The sequence below is a fragment of the Crocuta crocuta genome, unplaced genomic scaffold (assembly GCF_008692635.1).
Source record: "Crocuta crocuta isolate KB4526 unplaced genomic scaffold, BGI_CrCroc_1.0 scaffold273, whole genome shotgun sequence".
In the NCBI taxonomy this organism is placed as follows: Eukaryota; Metazoa; Chordata; class Mammalia; order Carnivora; family Hyaenidae; genus Crocuta; species Crocuta crocuta.
Window position 1 is genome coordinate 6583753 of NW_027529425.1, and position 27221 is coordinate 6610973.

Genomic DNA, 27221 nt, shown 5'->3' on the forward strand with positions numbered 1-27221 from the left:
CAGAAGGGGAAGGGGGTGGTGTGTGGGGTGGGTGAGGCCAGGGAGTGGCAGGGGTGATAAGGGCCAGGAGGCCCGACAAGGGGCCTGGACTTTATTCCAAGAGCTGCAGAGGTCAAGCAGGAAAGTGCTTATCCAACTGGCTCTCTAGAAAGATCCCTCAGCTGCTGGGGAAGGATGGACTATGGTGGCCAGAGGGGGGGCAACAGGAAGTGGGTGGGCTAGGGGTGTCCTGGCTTGGGGGTCCTAGAGGAGGGGGACAGGGCCAATGGAAGGACATGACATGCTCGTGGGGATGCCACAAGCGTGCTCCCCAAGACACTGTCCCCAGAGGAGGCCGCATGGTGACGAGCAGGGCAAGAGTGTAGCTAGACCTCTGGCCACCCCGGCCTTCCCTCTGAGAGAGGTGGGCCTCAGGCCTGTCTGCCGGACCCCTGCCAGCCCCCACTGGCCTTTCCCTTCCTCACTGGTTTTTCCAGTTCTCCCAGCCGCTGCCCTGGGAGTCAGGAAAGCCCTGTTGGGTCGAGGTTTCAGGACCAGCCACCCACCTGGCCAAACTGGCACGACATCATCCTTTGTCCTCCAGCTGGGAAAGCCCCAAGGGGGGCAGGGCGGTGGGCCAGGCCAGCCTTAAGCCCGGGGCCAGGGGCTCCTTGTCCAGCACCTGCTTGCGTGTTCCCTCCGCACACACCCCTCTCACCTGGTTAGGCAGCTGGGCTTCCACCCCTCCAGGCTCGGCCACAGGAAAGAGCTGGAATGCCAAGCGCTGGCTCTGGCCTGGAAGACTTCAGTTTCTGCTCCTTCCAGTGGGCACAGAGAGGCCACCCTGCAGCCCTGCCAGGGACCAATCATGGGGAAACACCTTCCTTCCCATGGGCCGTGTCTGGACAAGCCTTGGGGCCTGGTGGCTGGGTGGGTGAGGTCATTTCACATTTCTGCTGGCCACTGTTTCCGGCTGTCCGCCCGTGAGGCCACAGCTCCACAGAGAACGTGGAGGGGGGCCGGCCGGGTGACTGGGGGCCCCACAGGAGGCACCTGTGGAAAATCAGAATCAGGCCTCAGGACCCCCGAGGGGTGTGGAGCCCCGGGAACAGCCCGAGGCTGTTCGACAGGCCCAAGGGGGCAGACTTGTGGGGAACAGTAGTCCCCACCAGCTTCAGCTGCGCCCTCTGTAAACCGAGAGGCCGGAGCCTCGCCTGGAGCCCCGCCAGCAGGAGCACCCAGGAGGAAAAGACCTCAGAAAGCCCAGAAACGCGAGAGGCGTTCCCGCGCAGGGGGTGGGGGTATCCTCCCGGGAGGCCAGGGGTGCCCAGGGCCGAAGACTGGCCCGGGGGCCCCACCATTTTCTAGCCTCAGCTTCCCTGTCTGTCCTGCACTACTCCACGAGGGCGGGGTCGGGGGGCGTTGTAAAGAAAGTCCGACGCCGCCCGGGAGTCCTGGAGGCCCGGACCCCAGGGCTAGAGGGGAGGCAGGTGGGCGTGGCTCCGGGCGGGTCTGGGCCTCGCGGGGCGGGCCCTGGAGGGGGCGTGGCCTGTTCGAGGCAGTTGTCTGTGCTCTGGACTGGACGGGGCGGGGCCTGTAGGGGGCGGGGCCGTGGCCCCGGGAGGAGGGGTGAGGGGCGTGGTCTCACCNCCCGGAGGTGCAGTTGGAGCCCCGCAGCCGCCGGGGCGCGCGCGCTGCCCGCATGGCCGCCATCAAGGCGCTGCAACAGTGGTGCCGGCAGCAGTGCGAGGGCTACCGCGACGTGAGCATCACCAACATGACCACGTCGTTCCGCGACGGCCTGGCCTTCTGCGCCATCCTGCATCGCCACCGGCCCGAACTCTTGTGAGTGCACCGCGGGCGGGAAACTGAGCCCCAGGCTGCTGGCGCCGGGGAGCGGGGGACTGCGGGGAGTGGGGTCCTGCGGGCACGACCCGCCCGGTGGCCTCAGTTTGCCCGTCCACCAAGTGGAGCTGGGCCGGAGCCAGCCCTGCCGGCCACCCCCGCTGACTTAGTCAGTCCGTGAGTCAGGCCGGCGTCCGGGCTTCGGCCACAGCCACTCCTCCCCGCGCGTCTCCCTGGGAAAGGGCCGGCGGGGCTGCCCTTCTGCACCGCCTGAGAACCCCGCTGCCCCAGGGACCGCTCACCAGATCAGGCGGTGAAGGGTCGCTCAGAGCTTCAAGGGCACTATGCCCTTGACCCTGCCCCAGCAGGTCCAGGCACCTTTAGGAATGCAGCCCAGGGGTGCTGTGGGGGAGGCACCGATGCAGAGCTGGAAGCCCCAGACTTTCCCGCTCTTGTGGGGCAGGCCTGCCTGGGCACCCTAGGGTGACAGTGTACAGATGGAGGCTGAGCTCCCATCCTCCAGACCCAAGACACGTGGGCAGGGGAGGGGACTAGGGCGACTCCCCCCAGGAGGGTCTTGGAGTTGGGGCTGGCACTTGTTGCTGGATCTTGTCCCCACCCTGGACCCACTCCATCGATTATTCACGCAGCCAATGCTCTGGCTGGGTGGCTGGGACCCAGATTGCTGGGACAGAGCTCTGTGTGATGAGGGCCTAGCCCCCAGCTTGAGGTGGTAAAGCTAACAAGGGAGGGTGCCATGACTGGGTGGATTAGGGCTCAGCAAGTCTGTCCCCAGAAGGCCACCTGCCTCCTGGAAAAAACGTGTTTAAAAGCACTCTGAGAAATCGTCACTGGATCCAGGGGTAGCGGGGGGCATATGGTTGCCAGGGAAGTCAGGGGTTGGGTGGGGCCAGAGACAGTTCCTCACCAAGGCCTTTTTCTTTACATATGGGGGAACTGAGGCCCAGAGATGAGACACCCTTGTTCAGGTTACAGAGCAAATCTGCAGAGCCACGGCCAGCACTTGGGGCTCCCCTCCGGCACCCAGATGTGACCTATAGTCCCAGGCACTCTACCGGGAAGCTAGGGTTGAGAAAGAGGCCTACCCGTATTTCCTGCTTCCAGCCTTCCTGCGGCCCAAGGTTGTGAAATGCATTTGTGGAGCTTCAGGGCGAGCCGTCCCATGTGGCCCTTAGGCAGCAGTGTCTGCCCCCTGCCCAGGGACGCGCCTCTGTTACCCTTAGAGGCAGAAGACGTTGTGCAGAATGTGCTTCCACAGCGAACACGCTAAGCTGAGCTTTGACGGGGAGGTGGGCTGGGATGGGAGCAGGAGAGGAGGTGGGCAGACTGAGCCCTCCGTGGGTGCAGACAGGGTCCCTGGTGAGGCTGGCTGGGGACTGAGCCCAGGCAGCCTGGATGGATCAGCACAAGCCTGCAATTGTAGGGAAATAGGTACGAGCATCTGCTGGCCAGGAGCCCTGGGACCACACCACGGGTGTAACTGGGGATTTGGGGCTTTTCCGAGCCCCTGGAGCTTCTAGCAGTGCTGGGTTGGAGGCCTGTGTGTGTGTGTGTGTGTGTGTGTGTGTGTGTGTGTGTGGTGCGTGAGCCTGTCCCATCATGCACTGCCCAGGCTTGCATATGTGGGTGTGTACCACGCTGGCACAGGCAGGCATCATATAACTGTTCATTTAACTGTTAATGAGTGTCTGCTGTGTACCCTACCCTGCATACTGAATACAACGGACTTGGCCCCTGCCTCAGGGAGTGGCATTGAGGGCATCTGGTCACTAATCTCAAGTCACTGCTGCCTTGGTTAATGTCCATCTGTCCCCATGGGACTTGTAGGTCCAGGAGGGTGGGATGTCTTTTTTGTTCACTGCTTATCCTGAGTGCCTGGAACTGCATCTGGCACAGGACAGGTGCGTGGTAGATATGAGCACATAGTTGGTATAGATGGAGCTATAGTTAAGGGCTTGCACTTGGGGCTCAGGAGATACAGCAGGAGTTTGGTAAGTGTCATGGCAAGGCAGGGGCCCTGCAGGTCCCTGTGTGCAGTGGGGAGGGGAGGAGGCCAGGGGTGCAGGAAGGGGGGATATCAGTGAAGAACAGGTGTGGGGTGCCATACTCCTAGGGGCGCCTCCAAGCCCAGACTGGGGGCAAGTCCCTCCAGGCTCCCTGTCCTTCAGAGACCCTCTGGTGGCAGGGGAGTGGACATCCGGCCCCGTGTCTCCTGACTTTGCCACCAGGAAGTCCTTGCCTGCGCCTCATCTCCAGCCTTCCTGCTGTGCGGAAGCCGCTTCCTCCCTGCCGCCTCCTCGGGAGCAGCTGTGAAGGAGCCGGGCACCAAGCCAGACAGGTGGCCACGGTGCTGCTCTGGTGCTAAGTCTGCCTCTGCCTCTGCCCACGAGATCATGCGGCCCTGCTCCAGGAGGCACGCGTGACCTGCTGGTGGCCCTGTAGGGACCCTGGGAGATTGAGCACGGGTTCGGGGGGCGGGCTCACCCAGGGATGCCCCACCGGGAGTTAGCCGGGCGGCACCAGCCTGGGCCTCTCTCGGTTGTAGGGTCTCTCATATTGGCCTCAAGGGTGCCCGCCCCAGGTGCCCGCTCATGGTGCCCACCCGTGGTGCCCGCCGCTCTGCCCTCGGTCTCTTTCCCTGGCAATGCCACCTCTGCCCAGCAGTCAGGTGAGCGCCGAGCCGCCCAGAACAAACAACCCCCTTCCCACCTCGGGGCAGTAAACCTGTAAAGGCCGGAGCATGTGGCTGGGCTCCTTCTCCTTCCGAGCTGACCAGGGTGGGGTGCTGAGATCTTCAGGGGAAAGGCGGGAGTGGGGGCTCCTGCCAGGAAGAGGGGCAGGAGCCCTTCTGGGCAGCAGGCACAAGCACAGGGCTTCCTTGGGCTCCTACTTCCGGACAGTCCACAGGGGGCATAGAGGGGCCAGGGCAGTATGTCGGCGAGTGGGGCTTCGGCTGCAGACTCGAAGCGTCTCTCAACCACTCAGGCCCACAGGGAGGGGCACTGGATCTCTCTCCAGGTCCCTCCAGCCTGAGAGGCCGGTGCCAGGTGTCAGGGCTGTGGGTGCTCTCCCTGGCCATGGCAGGGCTGAGACCTGCACAGAGTCCAGACTCAGGAGGGGCCCCCACGCAGACACTCAGAGACAGCCCTGTTTCCCTTCCTGGGCCAGAGCAGAGGGTGGGCTTGGCCCAAGCCGCCAGGCTGGCCTCCCCTCCCACGCCAGCCTCTTGGCCAGCAGGAAGCTGCCTGGGGACAGAGGCCTTCTGTTCCCCAGCCCGAGGGCCTGCTGCCCGGTCCCCCCTCTGCCGCCTTCTGGCCAGACTCTCCAGAATGGACACAGTGGGGGCTGTGGGCACCCTGTGATTGCCCTACTCAGGCTGCCTCGGGAGCCTGGGTCTGACTCTCCTGGCCAGGCCCTGCCCTGGGCCCAGGCTGGGGGTCAGGGTTTGCTCTGGCCTGGTAGCCAAGGCTGAGGCATCTCACTGGCCCACCAGGTGCAAGGAGGGTGGGGCCTGGGCCCTGCACCCACCCCAGACCCTTCTTCCTGGGGCCTCGGACGCCTTGTCATGTCCCATGTCCCGAGGTCTGTGCCAGCCTCTACCTTGTGCCTCCCTCCCCTCTGCCGTGTGGCTTGTCTTGTCTCTGTCCCTCTCCATCTCTGTGTCTCCCCTCTTCCTGTCTGCTCCCCTTCCCACTGGGATTAACTCCAGATGTGCTGGGGGTGCCCGGAAAAGGTGCCTTCCCAGCCCAGCACCCACCCCCCCGCAGGGCTGTTTCATTCTGGGAAATAAACAGGGTGAGGTCAGCTCTCCAGGAATTTGGAAGGGGTACACATTCCCAAGAGCCCCCAAAGCCTGGGGGCAGGAGTCTGGCTGGCTCAGTAGTGTGAGGTCAACAGTGTGGGTCGGCTGTGGCCAGGGGAGGGGCCGTGCCTCAGGCTCTCTGGGCCGGGCTCAGGCTGCGCACACGCTGGCCCCGGGGCACACGGCAGATGATGGGTCAGCGTTTACACGACGCCCATGTAGACCCAACCGGTGCGTTCACTGGCTCATGCTGAAAGAATAGTTGGACGCCTCAAAAGCCCCCTCACTTGGCAAGCATTGGAAGAATTCATGCATCAGCGAGCATTTACAGAGTGCCAGCTGTATGCAGGTACCTTGGACTTTTACCAGAAAGAACCTGAATTCAAATTATAGGAGTTTGACTAAAACATGATCTAACTTGGGGGTGCCCCAGGCCACAGGCCGTCCAGTGCGGGGTTTCCTAGGTCGTAGCCGCCTCCCCGAGAGGCAGCCACTCCTGGCACAGCCAGAGAGCGGGTAGGCCACCTCCCGGAGGGCTGGCCAAAGCTGTGTCCTAGGAGGCACCGAGTCTGGTGCCTGAGGACGGCCTCCTCCCGAGGCTCCAGGCCTCTCCCCCTGGGCTGGTAGACCGCCATCCGTCTCCCCTTTGTGCACGTCTGTGTCCTGATTTCCCCTTTTATAAAGACACCAGCCACCATGGATCGGGCCCACCCTGCTGACCTCATTTTCAATGGATTCTGTTATAAATACCCTGTTTCCAGAGAAGGTCTCATTTGGAGGCCCCGGGGGTGACGACTCCAATGGATCCTTCTGGGTGGGGGGCACGGTTCAGCCCATCTTAACAGGAGTCCCCCCTGATGGCGGAAAGCCGGTCACGCTGGGCTTCCTGAGAGGGACGGGTGTGGTCTCTACTTGGCTTTCCCTGAAGGGGTTTGCAAGGCAGCTCAGTCCAGGCCGGCCCAGAGCTCCGGGCCGGGCAGCCCTCAGGGACAAAGGCGATGCCGGCCGAACCCCATGCCGAGGGGGATGTGAGCTCATATGGCCGCTAGCCAGAGGCAGAGAAGTGTCCTCTCGGGGACCTGCAGGGTGCCTGCGGGGAGGGGCCCGATGGGGCGTGTCAGGCAGGGAAAGTGTGTTCCGGGCGCTGGGAACAGCGAGAGCCAAGCTTGGGAGGCTGGGAGGGCAGGACCCTCGGCAGGGAGCTTGGTTCAGGAAAGCTATGGTAGCCATGAGACTGGCCAGGGTGGTCCAGCCCCACTGTGAAGGCCTTCAGGGCCCAGGGAAGCGGCTAGGACAGGGTCCTGAGGGGTGATGGCCCTTGAACTTGAGTGGAAGGGCAATTCTTTCTGCAGCTTCCAACGTACACACCCTTGACCCTGCTCAGTGGGGGCTAGCACCACTGTCATGGGCGCCGGGACCTGCTCAGAGCACTGAGATGCTCGCTTAGGGTCTGGGGGAAGGGAGGTCCCCCACGGAATCCACCGGATGCAGCCGCTGCAGCCTCCTCCCCACGGCAGATGCAGGGGGCAGGGGGCCTCCTTCTCCTGCGTGTTTGGAGACAAAACAAAGCTTGTGACCCTGCCCTCCCGCCACGAGGGCATCTTGCTGAGATGCGGCCGTTTCGGTCAGTGACCCGGGGCAGGTCTGGAAAAGAGATTGAACTTTCAAAGGGATGGGGTGGGGGAGGGAGGGGAGCCCCTGAGGACAGAGGCCGGGGCTTGCCGAGAACCTCTTGGGGCGATGGATGGAGACGGGCTGCTCCCCGTGCTGTGGACACTGGTGGGACAGACCCAGGGTGACATGCGCATGCAGCTGCACTGATAAAGCAGGAGGGTGCCACACCTGCCCCCTCTGGCCATGTGTCCACCTGGAGACAGCTGCCTGCCATCTTGTCCTTGCACAAAAGCACCCTCTGTGCTCACGGGGTGGTCTTAGCATCTGGAACACGTTACCTGGGAGGTGGTCGGAGCGGAAATGGTGAGCTTTCCCCAAAGCCAGCCAGGGTGATGGAAGTGCGGCTGGAGGCCGGCAGGGGCCTCCTAGGAGGGAGGTGGGTCAACTGCAGCCCCATCCGCTCCCTGCTGAGTGGCCTGGGGCCCCCGCCCTGCTCTGCTGGGACCCGCCGCAGCCAGGCCCCCCAGCCTGCGGTCAGAAGCTGCCGCCCCCCCTCTCAGACGAGCACTGTGTCCTGGGAGAGGACAGGGCTCCCCTAGGGTCCCATGGTGCAGCTTGGCTGAGTCGACCCAGATCTCAGCCAGAGCCCTTCCTCACACTGCAGGGCTTCCAAAACAGTCCAGTGCACACTGAAGGGGCAAAACTGCCGTTGAGGGCCCCACGGACAGCAGAGGACAGACAGATGGGTGTTTGAGCGGTCCTTCCTGGAAATGTCAGCCTGCACCCGGCTGAATGCCTGCTGGGCCCAGCTGTGTTTTCTGCTCTGAGAGACCCTGCAGGGGTGTGACGGGCTGAGATGCACCCAAGTTGGGTGTGGGTGCCGAGTCCCGGGGCCAGCCTGGTGCTGGTGTGGGGGTTGCCTCAGTGTCTGGATGTTGGCTTTACTCTTGGCCTCCCCAGAAAGGCCCACTATCCAGGCTGGGCCAGTGAGCCCATTCGTGGCTGCTGTGTGACCTCCTTCCCAGCTGCCACTCCTGGCCTCGGTTTCCCTGTTTCAGCAAGATCACCTCTTAGCTGCTTTGGACACCTGTATTTTTACCTTCCAGAAACTTCGATGCTCTCAGGAAGGAAAACATTTATGAGAACAACCAACTGGTGAGTGCCCGCGTTCCTGACTCAAAGCCGGCTTGGTGGGCCTGCCCTATGCCGGCACCCAGGTCCCATGGACCACCCTCAGGCACCTCCGGGGCAGCTGCAGTAGTCGCTGCCGGGGTATATGAGCACACGGAGGATGGAGACACGCTGCCGAGTTCTGCAGCTGGTCCTGAGCCGGGTGACCCCCAACCAGATGTAGCCTCCAATCTGGTGCCCAGGCCCTCCCATCCCCCTTTTTCCTTTCGGGGGAGGAAGGGGTTGCAAGTGGCTGAGCAGGGTCCAGAGGTGGCTCTGGGAGGACGGGGCCCTTGGCTTGGCCCTTCCCCACCCTGTGGGGAACAATGGCCCTGAGCCCACTTGGCAGCCTGGCCTCCAGGGTCTCAAACACACTGCCTGCGGCCCACTGTCAGCTGGCCAGGCCCTGCCCTGTCCCTGCCTCAGTTTCTTTGCTGCAGAATAAGCCCCATTATCGCTACGGGCTGATGCCCAGAGGGGCAGACACAGGCCCTGAGGCCACTGGTCCAGGGCTGGCTCTCCAGTGGAGGTGACAGACCGAGCACTGCTGGTCAAAGCTGTGTGTCCCATGCAATCCCTGCTTGGCTCAGGGACGATTTCAATTTGAGTTTAACATAATTAAGATGAAATAAGATGACAGACTTAGTTTCTCGGCTGCACTGTCCACACTGCAAACACTCACGTTGGGCAGCTTGGACTAGAGCTGGTCCATCCTTGCAGAAAGTTGTGTTGGGGTGCTAGAGCGCCTCTGTGGCAGTGACCACTTGGGGACAACGGAGTGGAGGAGTGTGCAGCCATGGTCTTCGTGAGGAGGGCAGGGCAGGCCTCTGTGAGTGAGGATGGAGCCCCATGGACTCTTGGAGGAGGGGCATGCCTGGTGGGGGTACTGCCAGGGGCAAGGGCGCTGGGCAGGAGGGCCCCTGGCTAGGATAGGAGAAACAGCAAGGGGGGGCGTGGCCAGAACAGAGTGGGGGTGTGACCGGAACAGTGAGAGTGTGACCAGAATAGAGTGGGGGCGCGGCCTAAACAGAGTGAGGGCGTGACCGAAACAGTGGGGGCGTGGCCGGATCAGAGTGGGTGGGTGGCTGGAATGGTGAGGGTATGGCTGGAGGAGGGCATGGGAAGCACTTGGCTCCTCTCTGAGGGCTGCTGTGCTGGCTGAAATCGGGGTCTGCAGGGTTTATGTTGACAGCAGAGTGGGTGGTGAGAAGACAATGGTGACAGCAGGAGGAGTCAGATTTGGGGTGTATTTTGAAGGGGAGTCAAAAGAGATTGGAGGTCTTTGACCTGAGTATGGATGGACATCACCACTGGACGGCCTATGGGCCTGGGAGCCCCATTTTGGACACCTAAAGACCGAGGTGTCACCCTCAGACACAGCGAGGGGTCACAGTAGTCTAGGGGAAGGGTCCAGATGGGGTCTTGAAGGTGGTCAGGTGAGGGATGGGCACCTACAGGTAGGAGATGCCAGATGGGCCAAGGCCAGGACCAGCTCTCCAGCAACCTCAATCCTGCCTGTTCATGATATGAACCCCATTGTACAGATGGAAAAACTGAGGCTCAGGGAGGCCATGCCTGAACAGGCCTTGAACCTTGAACCCAGACCTTTCTGGGCCCGACTGGGTTTCTGGCCTTTTTCCTGGAGGAGCTTGGTGGCCTGGCTGAGAGGGCCTCCTCCCAGACCACCCGTGCTAACCACTCCCACTCCCCCCCAAGGCCTTCCGTGTGGCCGAGGAGCAGCTGGGCATCCCAGCCCTGCTGGACGCTGAGGACATGGTGGCCCTGAAGGTGCCTGACCGGCTGAGCATACTGACCTATGTGTCACAGTACTACAACTACTTCCACGGACGTTCCCCCAGTGAGTCGGGGCTGGAGGCCTCCCTGGTCAGCTCAGCACCGGCCCCCAGCATTGCCCGGGGAAGGGTGCGGGTAGTGGGCAGGGTGGCCCCTCTGGTGCCACACATGTGGAGCCCCCCATGAGCCTAATGGTTCCTCTGAGGGGGAGCAGGGGCCCCCCCACCACTGTGATGCTGCCAGGGTTGAGCAGGGGCCCCAGGCCCCACACCCACTTGTCCACTGAATGCATGAACCCAGATCTTACTTTTCCTTCCCCTCTGGGCCTCAGTTTGCCCATCTGCACTTCTGGAGCCTGTGCCCGCAAATCTGACCCCAGGATGGGCTCTCAGGTCTGACTCCAGAGGTCCCCACCCCCCCGCATTTGGTCCTGACATTTGGCCTTATAGACACCAGGCTGGCCCTGGCCGGGTGGGGCCTCCAGGCAGGATGGGTGGGTGGGTGGAGGCCGGGCCCAAGGGACTTGATTCGGGCTGCTTTGTGCACCCTGAGGCTCAGCCCCTCCCCTCCCCCCACATTCCTAGTCCAGCCGTAGGAATCCCCGGAACAACTCTGGGCACAGGACCAGCCCCGCCTTGATATTTCCACTTTGTGGGGAAACAGAAAAGTCCCGTTTCTCCTGACCCCGGATGAGGGCTCTCAGAGCCAGAGGGGAGGGGCGTGGGTGAGTCCAGGCCCTGCTGGGAATGTGCACTTGTGGTTGCTGGGGCTGCGCCTCCCAGGCCCCATAGCAGCAGGAGCTGCCCATCCCAGCACCCCCAGCTGCAGGGCCCGTGGTGGGCTCTGGCACCTGCAGGGGGCCCAGAGCAGGGGGGGCCCTGATGCTTTCAGGGCCTGACCCCTGTGTCTCGTGCCAGTTGGGGGCATGGCTGGTATCAAGAGGCCCCCGTCAGGCTCCGATGAGGAACCGTCTGGGAAGAAGACCCCATCCCAGCCGGCCAGGCCCTCACCCACCCCAGCCCAGGGTCAGCCGCTGTCTCCAGCTAGCACAAAGCCCGCTGTCCAGTGGAACGATGGGAGCTCAGAGCGCCCCCTGCCAAAGACTGTAAGCACCCTGGCCCTGCCTTCCTTCTGGCTCTTGGGACTGAATGTGACCTTTACGCCCTGGGGACCTGGGATGGGGGACCCTTGGGTCCCTGGCACAGCCTCAGCTGCTATTTATCAGGAAGCCACCGGGATTGGCTCCACAAGCTCCTTCAATCCTGTGGGGTTGGGATATGATCCCCATTGTACAGATAGGTAAACAGCCCCAGGAAGGTCATGCAGGCTGAGCAGAGCTAGAACCTTGAATCCACACCTTTCTGGGCTCCCGAGCCATTTCTGGCCTCGCCTCCCAGGTGGGTCAGGAAAGAACCTTGGGTGTGTCCTTCCTGCCTGTCCAGGGTTCGGACGGAGGATGAGTGACATCCTGTAGTTGGGCTCCCCCTGCTGTCTGAGGGACTGGAGTGGATTTGGCCCCAGACTTACGATTGCTGCCCTGAGGGGAGGGTTGGGGGGGGGCGGCGGGCAGCGGCAGCAAGAGGGCTGGAATCTGTCCCCTGTTACTCCAGACCCTCTAGGCCAGGTCCCTAAAGCCCCTCTCCTTGGCCCCAGACCCTGAACTTGGGAGTCCAGCCGGCCTGGGCGTGGGCCATCCTGGCTGTGCCTGGCGGGCAGCTCTCCTTGGGGGCTCAGCTCCCTGGTCCACACAGTGGGGTCTTCTTGCCTGCCGATGTGGCAGCTGTTAGGAGGGAGGGTGGGCATGCCACCTGCCCTGGCCAGTGGTGGGGGCTTGGAAATGTCCGCTGGCACCCCTCCCAAGGGCCAGGCCTCGGCGGGCAGCTCCGTCAGCAGCACCTGTGGGGTCTGCGGCAAGCACGTGCACCTTGTTCAGCGACACCTGGCTGATGGGAAGCTCTACCACCGGAGCTGCTTCAGGTGGGTCCTGTGAGTGTGCATGCGTGTGCACCTGTGCACGTGAGTGTGCACGCCTGTACACGTGCACATTTGTGAGCATGCATGCGTGCTTGCCTGTGCTTGCATGCATGTATGTGTGCATTTGCAAGTATGTGTGCACCTGTGCACAGCTGTGCATGTGTGGACACACGTGTACATTTGGAAGTGTGTGTGTGTGCCTGTGCATGTATGCATATGTGTACATGTGTGCATTTGTGAGTGTGCATCTGTGTATGTGTGTACATGCATATACATTTGCGAGCCTGTGTGCATCTGCACATGTGTGCGCTTGCATGTGTGTGTACACGAGTGTACGCACATGTGCACCGGTGCATGTGTGTGTACACACGTGTGCACTTGTGAGCGTGTTTGCCTGTACACATGTCTGCATGTGCACACGTATGCATTTGCGAGCATGTGTGTACCTATACATGTGTGTTCATGTACATACATGCACATTTGTGAGTGTGTCCCTGTGCATATGTGTGCACACACGTGTGCATTTGCCAATACGGGTATGCTCCTGTACACACGTAAGTGCATGTACATGCACATTTGTGAGCATGCGTGTGTGTCTGCACATGTGTGTGCACGTACATGCATACGCATTTGTAAGCACCTGTGTGTGCCTGGGCACATATGCACAAGTGTGTACACATGTGCCCCTGTGCACATGTGCGTGTGTGCTGACAGGCAGAGACCCTTTCTGGGTATCCGGGGTCCTCGTGGAGTCTGTGACTCAGGTGGTTACCACGTGTGAGGAGAGGTGTGTGTTGAACGAGCAGATGTGGGGATCCACGAGTGTGCGCTCCTGGGAGTGTATGTGAATGAAGGCGTGCATGCCGGCCCGGAGCCTGCTTATGGCTCTTCCTCTGCCTGCACCAGGTGTAAGCAGTGCTCCAACACACTGCATTCGGGGGCCTACAGGGCCACTGCTGAGCCCGGCGTCTTCGTGTGCTCCAGCCACCACCCCGAAGCCGCCCCTGCAGGGCCCACGTGGCAGGTCCTGGCCCCCCGACAGCCAAGGGCCGGCCCCTCGGACTCCAAGCCGCCCAGAACCCCGGGGAAGGCCCTGGAGGCCAATGAGCACAGAGACACAGGACCCAAGGCCAACACAACTCCCAAAGGTGTCACCCCCACCACAGCTGACCCTCGAGCCACCAACTCCTCCCATGTGCACACAGCCAAGTCCTCAGCGGGCCCCCTGGGGGGCAAAGCCAGCATGCGTGTGGCCAACAGTTCCCCAAGAGGGTGGTCCTCACTGCTACAGGACACAACCCCGAGCACCCCAGACTCTTGCCCAGCCACCCCACAAGGCCGGGTGATCCCCCAGGTGGCAGCCCCCCAGACCAAGCTCAGGTTGGGCCCGGCATCTCCAGGCCTGGCAGACACCCCAGACAGGCCCCCATCGGCCTCCAGGGCACAGCAGGCCCGGGAGAATTTCTTCCAGACGCCTGGAGCCGCCCCCTGCCTTGGCCCAGCTGGCAGGGCCCCAGCTCCTGCGGATGTGACTTCTGGGGACAGCAGCAGGGAGCAGGCACGGAGCTTCCTGCAAAAGGCCCTGCCAGGGCCCAGGGACACCGGCACTCAGGAGCCTGGCAGGTGGGTGGGGGCTGGGGCAGCCAAGGAGGGTTCCAGGCCTGTTTCCTCAGGTGGGAAATGGGAGAATGAGATGGGACCCAAAGCGCCTGGAGGTCGGCAGGAGGGGGGCATGGTGGACACACTCTTGGGGGCCGCTACATGGCACACCCTGAGGACACCCGATGGGGTACCAGAGGCTGTGAGTAGTCCCCGAATCGTGTCTGGCCTGGGTGGAGCTCAGCCTCCTGGCCCGTGTTGTACACCAGACACACATCACACAAAATTGTTCTCTCCCAGTTCCTGAGGCTGGAAGGCTAAACTTGAGGTGGGCGCTCCCCCCAGGGCCCTCGGGAAGGGTCCTTCCTGCCTCCTCCAGCTCCTGGTGACCCTGTGTTCACAGCTTGTGGCCACACCCTCTGTCTCAGCCTCCAGGGCCACCCAGCCCGCCTCTTCCCTGTGTCTGTCTTCCACCTTTCTGTCTCTTATAAGGACACCCATCACTGGACTTAGGGCCACCCTAATCCAGGATGACCTCATCTAACCTTGGTTACATCTGCAAAGATTCTTTCCAAATGAGGCCACACTCTGGGCTTCCGAGTAGACCTGAGTTTGGGGGGGACACCATTCGGCACACGGCAGTGACCTAGTGAGTAAGGGGACTGCATGCCAGGCTGGCTGCCGGCACTGTGCCCGCCGCCTCGTGCTGCCCCTCATTGTGGGGGGAGCATTCTGGCCTGGAGCTGCCTGGCCCCTCTGGGTCAGCTGGTGGTGCTCAGGGAGGCCGAGCCCACCCCTGCTGCTGCCGCCCTGGGGTGTCCGGGCACCTGGGGGCCAAGGCTGCATGGCCATGTGAGGGCTCTGCATGCGGGGGGCTCTGTCCGGCTGTCTGCCTAGGGCAGGGCCCAGCTCTCCTGGCCATCCTGGGCCCAGAGAGCAGGGGCGGAGCAAGTGGCTTCAGAGAACTGGGTGCAGAGCAGCACTCCTGGCTGGAGGGAGCACCCGCAGCCCTACTTCCTGTACACAGGTGCGCCCCAGGGGCTGTGGGGTGGCCCAGTGATGGGCAGGCAGCCATGTGGAGGGGCTTGCGCCTGTTGCTGAGGGCAGGCGGGGTAGGCAGGCCTGGCTGGCCCTCGGCTCTGGGCAGCGCTTCTAGGCAGGTAGATGGAAGGCAGGGCTGTGGCTGGGGCCCATCCCATGCCCCATGAGAGGTGTGTTCTGGGGCATTTTAATCTCAGCTATTGCCAGAATTAGACAGGAAGGTAAAACCAGGTGCCAATATACACGTGTCAGAAGTGGGTGCCCTTGGCCTGTCTCTCGGACGGGCTGTCTGTCTCCCTAGGAGGGTGGGTATTAGGACCCAGCTGCCAGGGGAGGCTGAGGGGCTTCTGCCTGAGGGTCCTAGAGGGAAGGGTTCCTGGATCCACCTGTGCCTGATGCCTCCTCTCTCACCATAGGCCCTCCCCTGTCACCTCCCCTGCTCTGAAATCCTACACCAGAACAGAAGGGCCACGAGCAAGTCCACTGGCCAAGCTGTCACAGCTGGCATCTCCCCAAGCCCTTAGTCCCCCTGCAAGGACTGAGCCACCAGCCCCCCTAAGTGGGGGCACCACCTCACGGGCATCCACACCACCCCAGGCGGGCACGAAGAGCTCACCTGTGTCCTCAGGGGTCGGCAAGGCGGGTGCTGGCTCCAAGCTAAAGCTGGAGGTCCCGCAGGCAAAGGGTAAGAGCTCCCGGATGCGGGGCGGGGCGGGGTGGTCGGTGCGCGGGTGTGCCCGGTCTGCTACTGTGCTCCCCGGCCTGCTGTCTGCTGGTTCATGTCAGCGTCGCCATCATGCATGCTGCGCCTTGGCGCCCACCATTCTTGTGCCCTCCCAGGGCCACCTCACTCCGATTCTGTGGTGGCACATGTCTCTTGACATTGCGTGGCATGATGGTCACCCCTCACCCGGCCTGCCCCCGCAGCCTGTTAGCGCTGCGTCCCCAGTGGCAGTGGCAGTGGGCGGGCAGCTACCATGCTTCTGCTCTGCCCTCGTCACGGGGTCACCGTCTCCCAAGAGGCTTTGCATCCACCGTTCCCGATCACGTCCGTCCCGACGATGGTGCCCCTGCGCTCCGAGGGTCCTGAGGCCCCTGGACACGGGGACCCTCCTGCAGGCCCTTTGGACAGCTTGTTTCCTGGCCCCACATTCCTGGGGCTGCTCTACCCGCTTTTCTGCGGTAATGGTGCAGTTGGCTCTTTCGTGGGCACCTGGACGTCTCGGTGCTGAGTTGGGCTCAGGGAACACCTCGTGCAAAGGTCTTTGCCCAGCTCGTTCCTTTGGCGGAGCCGCCATCATGAAAGCCGCTCTGTTCGGAGCCAAGGAGGCCTGAGGACTGGCCGTCACAGCTTAGCTGTACAGCCAGCAAACCACAGCTCGCTCGGCATCCATGGGCCTCACCTGGCCACGCCCTCACCCATTTGGAAGCCGGGGAAGTGGAGGCTCAGAGAGGGGAGTGATTCCCCTGGGCACACACAGCACAGGTGGTCAGGCTTGAGTCCCGAGCACGATTCCCAACCGGACTCCTTCCCGCGGGTCAGGCTGCTCTGCAGGCACCAAGGGGGCCGGCAGTGGGGCTGGTGAGAACCAGCCTTTCCCAGCAGACCCCCGTACCCAGAACCCCCCCATGACCTGCATCCCTGCCATCACCTAGGCCCGAGTGCCAGCCCCCAGGAAGGCCAGGAGGACGGGCCAGCGGGATGGAGGGCCCGCCTGAAACCTGTGGAGAAGAAAAACCCTGCTGAGAGGTGAGGGGTGGGCAGGGCTCAGGGGGGAGGGGCACACCTGGACCCGCACCTGGGCTTGTGGGTTTGCACTCACGGAGCCTGGGCAGCAGCCCGTGTCCCAGGGCTAGCACTGGGGCCGACTGACACACCCACACGAGGGGTGTGTGCATGGCTGCCTGGAATTTTCTGCTGTAGCAGAAGCCAGGTCACACCAGCCTGAGTGAGTTGGGGACAGTCACATCGACCTGAGGGGGCGGGGCAGTCACACTGGCCTGCTTTCCCTTCATGTAGCTAGAAAGTTGGGAGGGTGGGCGGTTGCAGGGAGGGTCCACTGGGGGCCGGGACCCTCACTCACCTGAGCCAGCCTTGGCGGCCGAGGAGATGAGAGCCCGTCGGACCTGAGCCCAGAGTGGGGAAGTGGCTCGGTTGGGACCAGGAGGAAAAGGCTGCCACAGCCTTCCCTGAATGAGGCCATAGGTGCCCCAGCCAGACAGTCATGTGCACCAGTCCAGGGTCACCTGGACAGAGCAGCTGCCCCATGCCTAGTAGAGCGCCCACGGGCAGGCAGCACACCGGGGTCCTGGGTGGGTGTCTGGGCCCTGGGGTGCATTGGCTGCGGGCACCTGAGCACGTGCTCACACCCACCGATCTGGGCACACACCTGTGCTCTGGGGGGGGTCACAGTCGGTTAGGTGCAGAGCCCAGAGCTGCGCCATGGGCTCCTTTCTGGCCTCCAGTGTCTGGGGGGGTGGCCCGTGGCCCCCTCGGCCGACCTCCTGCCCTCTGTCTAGGGGTCCAGACCTGAAGGAGCCACGGGTCCTGGGAGAGCCCAGGACGGGCAACGCACCTGGGAAGGTCCCTGGGAGCTCCAAGGGGCACGTCCGCACTTCTCCAGCCCCCCTTGGGCCTGAGAGGACACGGAGCGCAGGGAGCACTGGGCCCAGCCTCTCAGGTTAGTGCTGGGCGGGAACCCAGGGCCCCAGGTGCACGAGGAGCTGGTGTCTGGGCTGGCGGCCCATGCGTGTATGGTGCACGACTGTGCATGAGCCTGCCTTCACACTTGTACGCGTGTGTCAGTGTGGCTGTTCCCACACTCTCGGCTGCCCCTGGACCCACGTCCAGCCCCTGTGTCACCTCCTGCATGATCTTGAGTGGGTCTCCAGCCCACTGGGCTCATTTGCCCCTTTGCTGTCGATGGTGCAGACCCTGCCCTCCCTGGGTGGACATGGGCACAGGGATATGAGGACTGACCCCGTGTTGGCCCCGGGTCAGGGAAGCGGTAGGGGGGAGGGTAATGAGACTGCTGGCTTGTCATGTGACCGTGTCCCCTGCCCTCGGCAGCCACATCCCCCTCCCTATCCCCGTCCCCGAGCCGCCGCAGGAAGCTGGCTGTCCCTGCCAGCCTGGACGTTTCTGGAGACTGGCTTCACCCTGAGCCCCCAGAGCAGGAAGCCTTAGCCCGGAGCTGGAAGGAGAAAGAGAAGCCCCCTGCCCCCGACCCACCAGGTCAGCCTGGAGACACCGGCCCCCATGCTGGGTGGAATGCAGAGGAAGGGGCTCATCTGAGGAGGGAGTGTCTAGTGGGGTTTGCAGGGTGACGAGGAGCTCATGGGGTGCAGAACAGAGGGAAGGCAGCAGCCTGGGGCACGCCTGCAACTCTGAGCTCTGCAGAGGTGAGGCGTGGCGGGGCCCGCAGGACTCAGCCCCCAGTGCCTCCCTGCGGGTGCCGACTGCACAGAGGCCCTGGGTCCTCCCGGCCCTTGACTCACCTGGCGATGATGGAGTGTCACTCTTGGCAGCTTTTCCCCGATGAGGTGTCCGGGTGCTGATGTGGGGGCGGCTGGGGCCCGGGTCTGCCATGGTGCCTGCACCCATCTGCGGCACCAGCGGGTACTTCTCGTGGCCTGCTGGGTGGGGTGGGGGCATCCCCAGTGGGGGGGTGGGCTGGTCTGGCAACTGGGGGCCAGGTCCCCTTCCAGGCCACATCCGGGGCGCCTGGGGCCCCAGCTCCCCCAGGTCTAGGAGACTTGTCTTCCCTTCTCCAGGGAGGCCCTTGGGTTTGGCCAGTGGCCCCACTGCACCTGGCAAGCGAGTGACCAACACCATCATGGTGAGTGGGCCAGGGTGTGGGTGGGCTGAGATACGGCCTGGGCTCTCCGACCGCCCCTCAGTACCCCTTCATATCCAGCCACCCGCTGAATACGTGCCCTGGGAGATCCAGAAGCAGATGCAGGACATCGAGAGGCAGCTGGACACCCTGGAGCTCAGGGGCGTGGAGCTGGAGAAGCGTCTGCGTGCGGCCGAGGGGGGTGAGCCAGGCATACAGGCTGCCCTGGGCAGGGCCACCCCCTCCCGCGAGTCCCGGCCTGACCCATCCCGGCCCCCAGGCTGCCCTGGGCCGGGCCGCCCTGTCTCATGAGCCCCGGCCTGACCCATCCCGAACCCCCCACCCCAGATGCCTCGGAGGATGTGCTCATGGTGGAGTGGTTCCAGCTCATTCATGAGAAGCAGCTGTTGCTGAGGCAGGAGTCGGAGCTGGTATATAGGTGAGGGCTGTGGCCCTTCCACCCTTCCGGAAGGGCCCTCTCCTGGACAGCCACTTCCTTTTGGTGCAGGCTGGGCTCAGGCACTGGGGAGGCCAGCCAGGCAGGCCGGGCCTCACGCCTGCGTCAAACTCGGCAGGGCCAAGGACCAGCGCCTGGCGGAGCAGCAGTTGGACCTGGCTGGGGAGCTGCGGCGGCTGATGGCCAAGCCCGGTGCGTCCCTCCGGCCGCTGGGGGCCCCGGCCACCTGGGGTGGTGCTCAGTCCGGGGGGTGGGCCTGGCTGTGGGCTTCCCAGGCCCTTCCGGCCGCCTGCCTCCGGCTGGCTGCCTGCTCCCGGGGGAAGGTTGATGGGTTGTGGTCATGGCACATGCTCTGGAGCCCAGGGTCAAGTCTTAGCTCCTCTATACTCCTGGCTGTGTGTCCTTGGCCAGGGCACTCAACCTGTCTGTGCTTGTAAAGTGGGGATGCTAGCCTCCAACCCCTTCAGCTGCAGTGATTAAGTGAGCTAATACGTGGGTGCACACAAGCGTGGCCTGTTGGCATTGTGGATGGCGTGGCCGAGGGCCTGGGGCTGGGGCTCAGGTCCCGGGGGTCCCGGCTCTGACTCTCCTTGCTGTGGGGCAGGGGCAGCAGCACTCGGTCTCTGATCTTGTTGTCCATCCACTCATCCATCTGTCCACCCATCCATCTGTCCATCCATCCATCTACCCATCCGTCCGTCCCTCCCTCCATCTGTCCAGCATTGCCAGGAGTTCACTGCGGAAGGGCAGACTCTGTCCCCATTGCCCCCAACCCCCCCCTCCAGTGGAGGAGCCTGGCCGGGAGGAGTGGGGACACTGTGTCCCTGAGCAGGTTGGGACAGCTGGGCACCGCTGAAGGCAGGCTGTCCCTGCAGAGGGTCTGAAGTCACCCCAGGACCGGCAGCGGGAGCAGGATCTGCTGAGCCAGTATGTGAACACGGTGGACGACCGCAGCAGCATCGTGGATGTCCTGGAGGAGGACCGGCTCAGGTGAGGGCGGGGCCTTGGGGCCCAGGTGCCAGGTGCCAGGACCCCCACCCCTCCCCCGCCCTATCAGCCGGATCCTGCCGTGTGCAACTGCAGGTGGGGGCCCTGAGGCCAGGGCAGACTCAGCCTAGGCAGCCCGACTTCGAGGCTCTTCCTGACAGAGCCCCTCAAGCCCCGTGTTCCCTGACCCTCAGGGGTTTGCATGGATGGAAGCATTCTGTTCTGCGAGTGGCTCACTGGGGCAGCCACGGGCAGCTCCTAGGCACTTCTCTGACCCACGCGACCGAGGAAAGAAATTTACATTTTATTTTTATTTAATTACACACTGCCACCTGTGTCTCCCGATGCTGCCCTGGGCCACCAGCTTCGTGACCATCCCCAAGGGGCGTTTCTGTCCCCATGTGGGAAGGAGAGGCCTGTCGAGGCCACAAAGTCAGTGGCCAAGGTTCTTAAACATGTTACTCTATGAGCTTGAGGGAGCCCTGGCCCAGGTCCTCCAGGGCTCTGTCCTCACGTCACCGATGCGGGTCTGCACCCAGAGGGTAGGCAGGTGGGAGAGCAACTGACATAGATGTCAGAGGGCTCGGCGCTCGGGTGTGAGTCGGACAGCCCGGTGTCCTCCTCTCGAGGGCAGGCTGCCCTCATCGCCATGCCGCCCCTGTTTCAGAGAGCAAGAGGAAGATGAGATGCTACAGAACATGATCCAGAATCTGGGTAACTGCGGGGCCAGGGCGGGTGTGGGAGTGGTCGGGCCGGGCCTCCATGGGGTGGGTGCCAGGCTCCGTACGGCAGGTGCGGCCTTAGGACAGAAGGCTCCCCGGAAGGGAACAAGCTTCCCATCACTCAGAGGAGCCACCCATCAGCTCCTGATCCTGTGGTCGGGGCGAGGGGGGTGCCCGGTCCCGGTGGGGGCTCTAAGGGCCAGCACATAGGTGGTTCCCACAAGGGAGGGTGGAGGGCCTGGCTTCCTATAGGCTCCAGGGGCCCAGGGAGGGCTCTGGTGGGTGGGAAGGACATTCTCAGCAGGGGCAGTGTCCTCCGTGTCTGTCCCCCCAGACCTCCACAGAAGCAGTGGGGACCAGAGGAAGAAGCCCAAGTTCCGCTTGTCCAGGATCTGGTCCCTGAAGGGCAGAAGCAGGACCCCCGAGTGAGCTGCCTGGCACCCTCGCCCTTGACCCAGGCAGGGCGGGCACCGTGAGGGTGGGAACGTGGGGGTGGAGTCTGAGTGCCTCAATAAAGAAACTGACCATGTGGCCTGGGTCCCTCTCCTGTTTACCACGGGCTCCTGGGTGGCCTGGCATCTGGCTTGGAGGGCGTGGCCAGTGTCCAGTTCTGCGCCAGTGTGGATGTGTCTGTGGCCTTGAGCTGGTGCTGACCCTCCCTGGGTTGGCCTGGACCCTCAGAGATGGGCGTTTTAGCTGCTTCCTGGCCTGGCTGTGCGGACAGGACCTGGCCACAAGGCGGGTCTGTGCTGGCTGCACTCGGGTGTGGGCCCCACACACCATCTCCAAAGTTCCAGGTCTGTGACCTTGGCCTTTAGGGTGGAGGTGACCTATGCCCTGGGACGAAGGATCGTTGCCCCAGGCCCAGTGGGGCTCACTGCCCTTCCAGACCTCCGGTGGAGTGAAGGCAGTCGAGGCAGAGAAGGCCGAAGGGGGGGCACCTCACCCAGAGTCCTTGCCCAGCACTGCCTGCACCAGGGTGGCTGGGAGAGTAACTTCTCCTTTGGGCCTCAGTCTCCCCGTTTGTGAGTTAGCATGTCTCTGTTCTGTCTCCAGCCACCGCGGGAGCCCACCGGGCGGTCCTGGCAGGCCCTCGGCACCGCCATAGCACCGACGCTCCCCGGCCTGGTGACAGACAGGGTCGACACCCCACGGGCCCCAGTAAGGACAGAGCAGGAGACCCTGGCTGTGCTGGGGCCCCACCAAGCTCCCACTCATCCTGTGCCTTTACAGGGCTCTGGTGGGTCTCAGCCAGGGACTCTTGGGACTTGAGTTTGAAGTGTGACATGGGACAGGAGGGCGGCTACCTGGTACAGAGATGGTGCAGGAAGGCTCAGCTCTGTGGCCTCCGGCAAGGCCCTGCCTCTCTGAGTTTTGATGACCGACATCTCGGCTGCAAGTGGGCTGTGAGGATGGACAGGGCCATGGGGGCGCTTCCGGACCAACGGTGGTGGCGGAGCAGCCGGGAGGCCTCCCACTTGCCCTCCCATCCCAGGGGGACCCCCGCTGGAGGGGCTGGAGGGCTGGGTGGTGGAAGGTGGTCTTGAAGGCTCTGGCCGGTCCCCCAGCTCACCCCAGGGGCACCAGCCAGGTCTCCCAGGCTTGCTTCCGGGACCCGTGGCAGTGTGGCCTCTTCGCCACCAGGGGGAGGCAGAGGGCCACCCAGCAGGGACGGGGCAGCCGGTGCCGGGGAGAAGCTGTGTTTTATAGACAAGCAAATAGGCTGAGAGAGGCCATGCGACCCTCCTGAAGCTACACAGAAAGTTAGGTGGGGCCTGGACCTGGAGCCTAGGACCCTTCCACGAGGGTCTGGGCGCCCCTGGTGGGGTGGCGTGGGTGTGGAGTCTTCGAGATGGGGATTCCATGGAGGGCATCCGGTCCCACCCAGGACAGTGCAGGGGGCATCTGGGGACACGTGCCCCAGGTGTCCCATCGGGGTGAGGGTGCACCCCTCACCACGGTGCTCCCTGGGGTGCCAGCTGGGCACAGGTTGGTGCTTAGCGACAGAGCCCTGCTGGTGGAGCCCCGGTGCCCGCAGAGCCGGTGAACACCGTCATGGCAGGACACGCATGCACACGACCTTGGGGACACAGGGTCACTGGGTCCTGCAGTGTCCATTTAGTCAGCGGGCAGAGCAGGAGGGGAGCCCTGGGGCGGGTGCCCCCAGGTGCAGGTGGGCACCTTCACCGCTGCCCACCCCAGCTTGGATTCAGGACCTGCCCAGGCTCCACCCCCAGGGACCCCTGACTAGGAGGTTCCAGAAGGCACAGCTAACAAGCCAGATGCAAGCCCACGTCAGTTGTGTGGTTCCCAAGGCTGTGCCGTCTGCATACAGGAGGCGCCCTGCGTGTCTGGGCCTTTCTGTCCCCACACAGGGCCCAGAAACACTGGGGTTCCCATAAGTAGAGTTAGGGAGGGGGATGTCTTCGTGGGGGGCTATTAGGGTGTGCTGTTCCCTGGGCTGTACCCCTCCTCACACTCACCACACGCATGATGTCGAAGGACATTAAGGGCAGAAATTTGGAGGATCGCAGGGAGGGGAGTCGGCCAGCGTAGCTCCACCTGGAGGAGCAGGTGTGGAGTGTGGGGCAGGGCTCCTGTCTGCCCCGCCCACCAGGGAAGGTGGGGCTTAGGATGGCTTCCCACGGCCCCTCCCCTGTTCCTTCTGTTCCCTGGGCTCCAAGCAGACACACACCACAGGGCCTTTGCATGGGCTGGTGCCTCCATCTGGAACCCCACCCCCCACAAGGCTGACTCCTTATTTTTTGGCATCTGCTTAGCCGTGTCTTCCTCAGAGAGGTTTCCTGAGCCCTGGCTCTCTGCCCACCATCCCGGCAGGTTTTCTCACTTGGAAGTCACCTTCCGGACTTAGGTATTGGTTTTGTGTTCCCTAAGACGGCCTTTCCCCAAGTCAGGGAGCTCGTCTGTCCCTGGCACCACTGTGTCCCCAGCACCCAGAACATGGTAGGAGTGCAGCAAATGTTTGCTGAGTCAATGTACGAAACCTGTGTCTTAAGTGGTGACATGGGACCAGCCAGCAGCCTTTCCGGGCCTCAATTTTCTCTCCTGTGCCACAGAAACAATGGTGCCGGCCCAGGAGGGAGACCCTGCCTGAGCCCTAGGCGTGGTCATGGCTGGCCCCCCTGACCCTCACCCCTGGCCTGGGAGAGTCAGTGCTGCGCTGAGCAGAGCGTCCACCAGCAGGCGCCAGGGAAGTGGAGGGATGCGGGATCTGGGGTGCAAGGTCTCTGGGGGGATTATCTGGGGCATCACAGTCTCCCAGGCCCAGAGAGGGAGCCGGAACCCCATCCCCAGCCTAAGCCCTCTGCCCACGTAAGGGTCTGCACAGTGTTCCGGGGACCGGAGGCCCAGGAATGCCAGAGAGGGGCTCACTCGGCAACCCCGTCCTACACAGCCCCCTGCCAGGAATACAGGCTTCACGTACAGCTCTAAATAACGGCGGAGGCCACACCTCACCCCTGCAATCTCCACCAACTAGACCCAACCCTCCTCCCTCAGTCCTTGCCCTGGGTGGAGCCCCTGGATGGGGGTCTCTGTCTGTGACGGGTGAGACTGCCTTGGCCCTTCCTGTGGATGGCACCTCAGCTCCTGCGACCCCCTCCCATTCTAGAGAAGGGGATCAAGGCCCAGAGAGGGCAAGGGCCTTCCCCAGGTCACACAGCAAGGACAGAGGCTGGAGGGGGACAGGGCGGCAGGGCTGTCCTTGGGGGCAGGGCTAGCAGGGGGGGGTTCCTGGGGACCACCTGGGACGCAGGCCTCCACAGAAACCAGGGAGTGTTAGCCAGCACTCTGTCCTTTGACAAGAGGGGAAACTGGGTCACGGAGGAGTGCCCAGGGTCACATGTCAGGAGTGGCAGGCCCTGGATTCTGGTGCCCTTGGCCTCGATCTGTGTGGATGCAGGTGCAGGGACCCCGTCTGGCAGGGTCTGGGCGGGAGCCACTATCACTCCATGAATGTGTGTGGCCTCTCTGTGTGGACTTCATCTCCCCCTTGTGTCTCTGGGGCCCGGGAAGAAAGGGCAGCTCAGGTCTCCATGCGCTGCCTCCTGGGTCTGAGCTGGGTTGCTCCCTCCCACCCACGTCCCTTCTGGCCCCCCAGCTGCAGGACTGGCTGCCTCCCCCCTCCCTTGTGTGTCCACGGAGGGGACCCTGCTTGCCCAGCAGCCGGCTGTGCTGGAGCCGGCACAGAGGCCAGAACCAAGCCCGTGCCTGCCTGCCTCCCCCCAAGGCCCGTCCTGCCCTGGGAGGGCCTCCTGCCTGCGCTCGCTTCCGGCCTAGGACTGTGCGTTCTGCCGGAGGGTCATCAAGCCCGCAAAGGGGGTCTCAGGTCATCCTGGAGCTGCAGGCGCCCAGAACTGTGCTTGTGGGCTGTGCTAGTGATGGTGGGTCACGTCCCCGGGGTCCAGCAAGCCTCTACCCCAATGGCAGGGCTGCAGCCAGAGGGCTGGGGCCTCACCTCTCCTCCCACCTGCTGCGCCACAGACCCTGCACCCTTCCTCCTGCAGGCTGGGGCCTCCCTCCCTCTGAGGCTGCTTTGACTCCCACAAGCTAGAGCTTTGCCCTTGGGGCCTTCCATCCCTGGGCCCCTCTCCCTTGCCTCCCCGGGGCCCTGCCATTGTGCTGGTCCCCCTGGGGGTGGCCTCCGGGCCCTCCTGCCCCAAGGCCAGGGTTTCAGATTCTACGCTCACGAGGTCTCCCAGGTGGGCCAGAAACGCTGATGAAGACGGACAGAGCAAACGTGGCCCATTACATTGTTAATAAAGAATATCACACACACACCTTAATCTGCAGCTGGCCTGACACTTTACAAAGTACATTAGGATGTAATCCAATTGAAGCCGCAATATCGAGAACATCTTATCTTATCACAAATTGAAATTATATCATATTCCTCTTTTCTTAAATTAAAAAGCTAAAACCTTTCCGTTTGCTCTCACACGGTTGTGTAAAACTTAATCAGTGGTTTTAACAACATTATATTTCCATATGGGCAATTTCTGTTCTCATTTGTTTTTGAGGGAGAACTTTCTAGAAAGGGGTGACTGCATCAGTGGGTGGGGGTTGGTGCCCGGCACGGGGGCTGGGGTCAGAGTGCGAGGCTCCAGGGGGACAGGGCCAGCCCTAGCCTCTGCGCCACAGGAGGCAGGGGTGAGGGGTTTGGGTTCTGAGCGTCCTGAGGACGCGGAACAGAGCAGAGCTGGGCTGTCAGACAAGCAAAGTTGACTCGCTGCCGGTTCCGAGGCCGAGGGCCAAGGTGTCGGGGCCATGCTCCCTCCCAGGGCTCCAGGGGAGGGTCCCTCTTGCCTCGTCCAGCTCCTGGTGGCTGCCGGCGATCCTGGGCCAGTGGCCACGGGACTCCAACCACTGCCTCCGCAGCCACGTGGCCTCCTCCCTGCATGCGTGTCCATGTTCCCCTCTTCTGTAAGGTCACCAGTCCCTGGACTGTGGCCCACCCTGGTCCAGTGTGACCTCAACTTAGCCATCACATCTGCAGGGTCCCTACTTCCAAGCAAGGTCAGGTTCGTGGGCCCCAGAGTCGGGACACAGGGGGTTGGCGGGTCCCAGGGTCGGGACGTGTATATGACATCTCGGGAGACACAGCTCACCCCACAATGCATGGCATAGTTAGCAGCCTCTGTCTGGTGTGGCCCCACCTGGACTGTGGGTCCTAAAGGGGTGAGTCAAAGACACATACATGTGACCCGGTAGGTAATTCCCTCCAGGCAGCTGAGGGTGATGCTGGGAGCCCAGCGCCCAGGCTGTGCAGGGGTGGGGGCGGCCAGATCCAGAGCGCTGCACTGGCCAGGCTGCCACACGCAGGGCTGAGGGTCAGCAGTCCGGCCACCTCACAGGACCCGTCCTTCCCCATGCGCCACTCCCAGGCCCCATGACTTCCCTGCAGCCTGCCTCTGTTGCAATCCCGTTTGCCACTCACTCCTGGGGCCCCAGATTGCACCCAGGCAGACACAGCTGCTTTTTCCCATTTTGTTCAGATGTGCCCCCTCCCCAACCTAGGAAATGAGCCATCCTTAGTGCAAGCCAATCATGGCCATCCACACACATCCCTGATTTGAGGGCACCAGGAAGGCATACCCTCTTCTCTGCTGTACATCATCCCTACTTGGGATGCATGGTGCTGCAGCAGCTACTTTGTGACCATGAGGGGGAATATGACTGCCGTGCTGAGGATGGCAGAGCAGAACTAATGAAGACACATGGGTCTTTGCTGACATTAGTGAGTGACCCACTCAATTAGTCAGTCCTAAAACCTCTTTATCCTCTGGATTTCTTATCTTAAGATGTATGTGCCCCTTGGGTTGTCACAACGAAGTATCACATACTTGGTGTCTTAACAGAAC

At 62.9% G+C, this 27221-nt stretch overlaps 1 protein-coding gene across 2 annotated transcripts; it reads left to right on the forward strand.

Moving 5' to 3' along the window:
• The first annotated feature begins 1633 nt into the window (after positions 1-1633).
• Positions 1634-21372, forward strand: MICALL2 (MICAL like 2). Of its 2 annotated transcripts, none has more exons than XM_077758785.1 (17): positions 1634-1824; positions 8368-8416; positions 10148-10289; positions 11143-11330; positions 12087-12202; positions 13106-13822; positions 15256-15524; positions 16496-16589; positions 17360-17520; positions 17910-18074; positions 18614-18678; positions 18757-18877; positions 19024-19114; positions 19251-19324; positions 20008-20122; positions 20787-20833; positions 21176-21372. In XM_077758785.1, exons 1-17 carry the CDS (start codon positions 1682-1684, stop codon positions 21268-21270), a joined length of 2652 nt encoding a protein of 883 aa, XP_077614911.1. In that variant the 5' UTR covers positions 1634-1681; the 3' UTR covers positions 21271-21372. The 2 variants fall into 2 exon arrangements, with proteins under 2 accessions (XP_077614911.1, XP_077614912.1); XM_077758786.1 differs by having other exon boundaries at positions 18784-18877.
• Positions 21373-27221: the final 5849 nt, after the last annotated feature.

What these genes read in the sequence shown, in the direction of transcription:
- MICALL2 (XM_077758785.1), top strand. Translation starts at nt 1,682, where the DNA reads ATGGCCGCCATCAAGGCGCTGCAACAGTGGTGCCGGCAGCAGTGCGAG. An exon ending in CGCCACCGGCCCGAACTCTT is followed by an intron (nt 1,825 to 8,367) that starts GTGAGTGCACCG and finishes TTTACCTTCCAG; the next exon opens with AAACTTCGATGCTCTCAGGA. An exon ending in AGCGCCCCCTGCCAAAGACT is followed by an intron (nt 11,331 to 12,086) that starts GTAAGCACCCTG and finishes ACCCCTCCCAAG; the next exon opens with GGCCAGGCCTCGGCGGGCAG.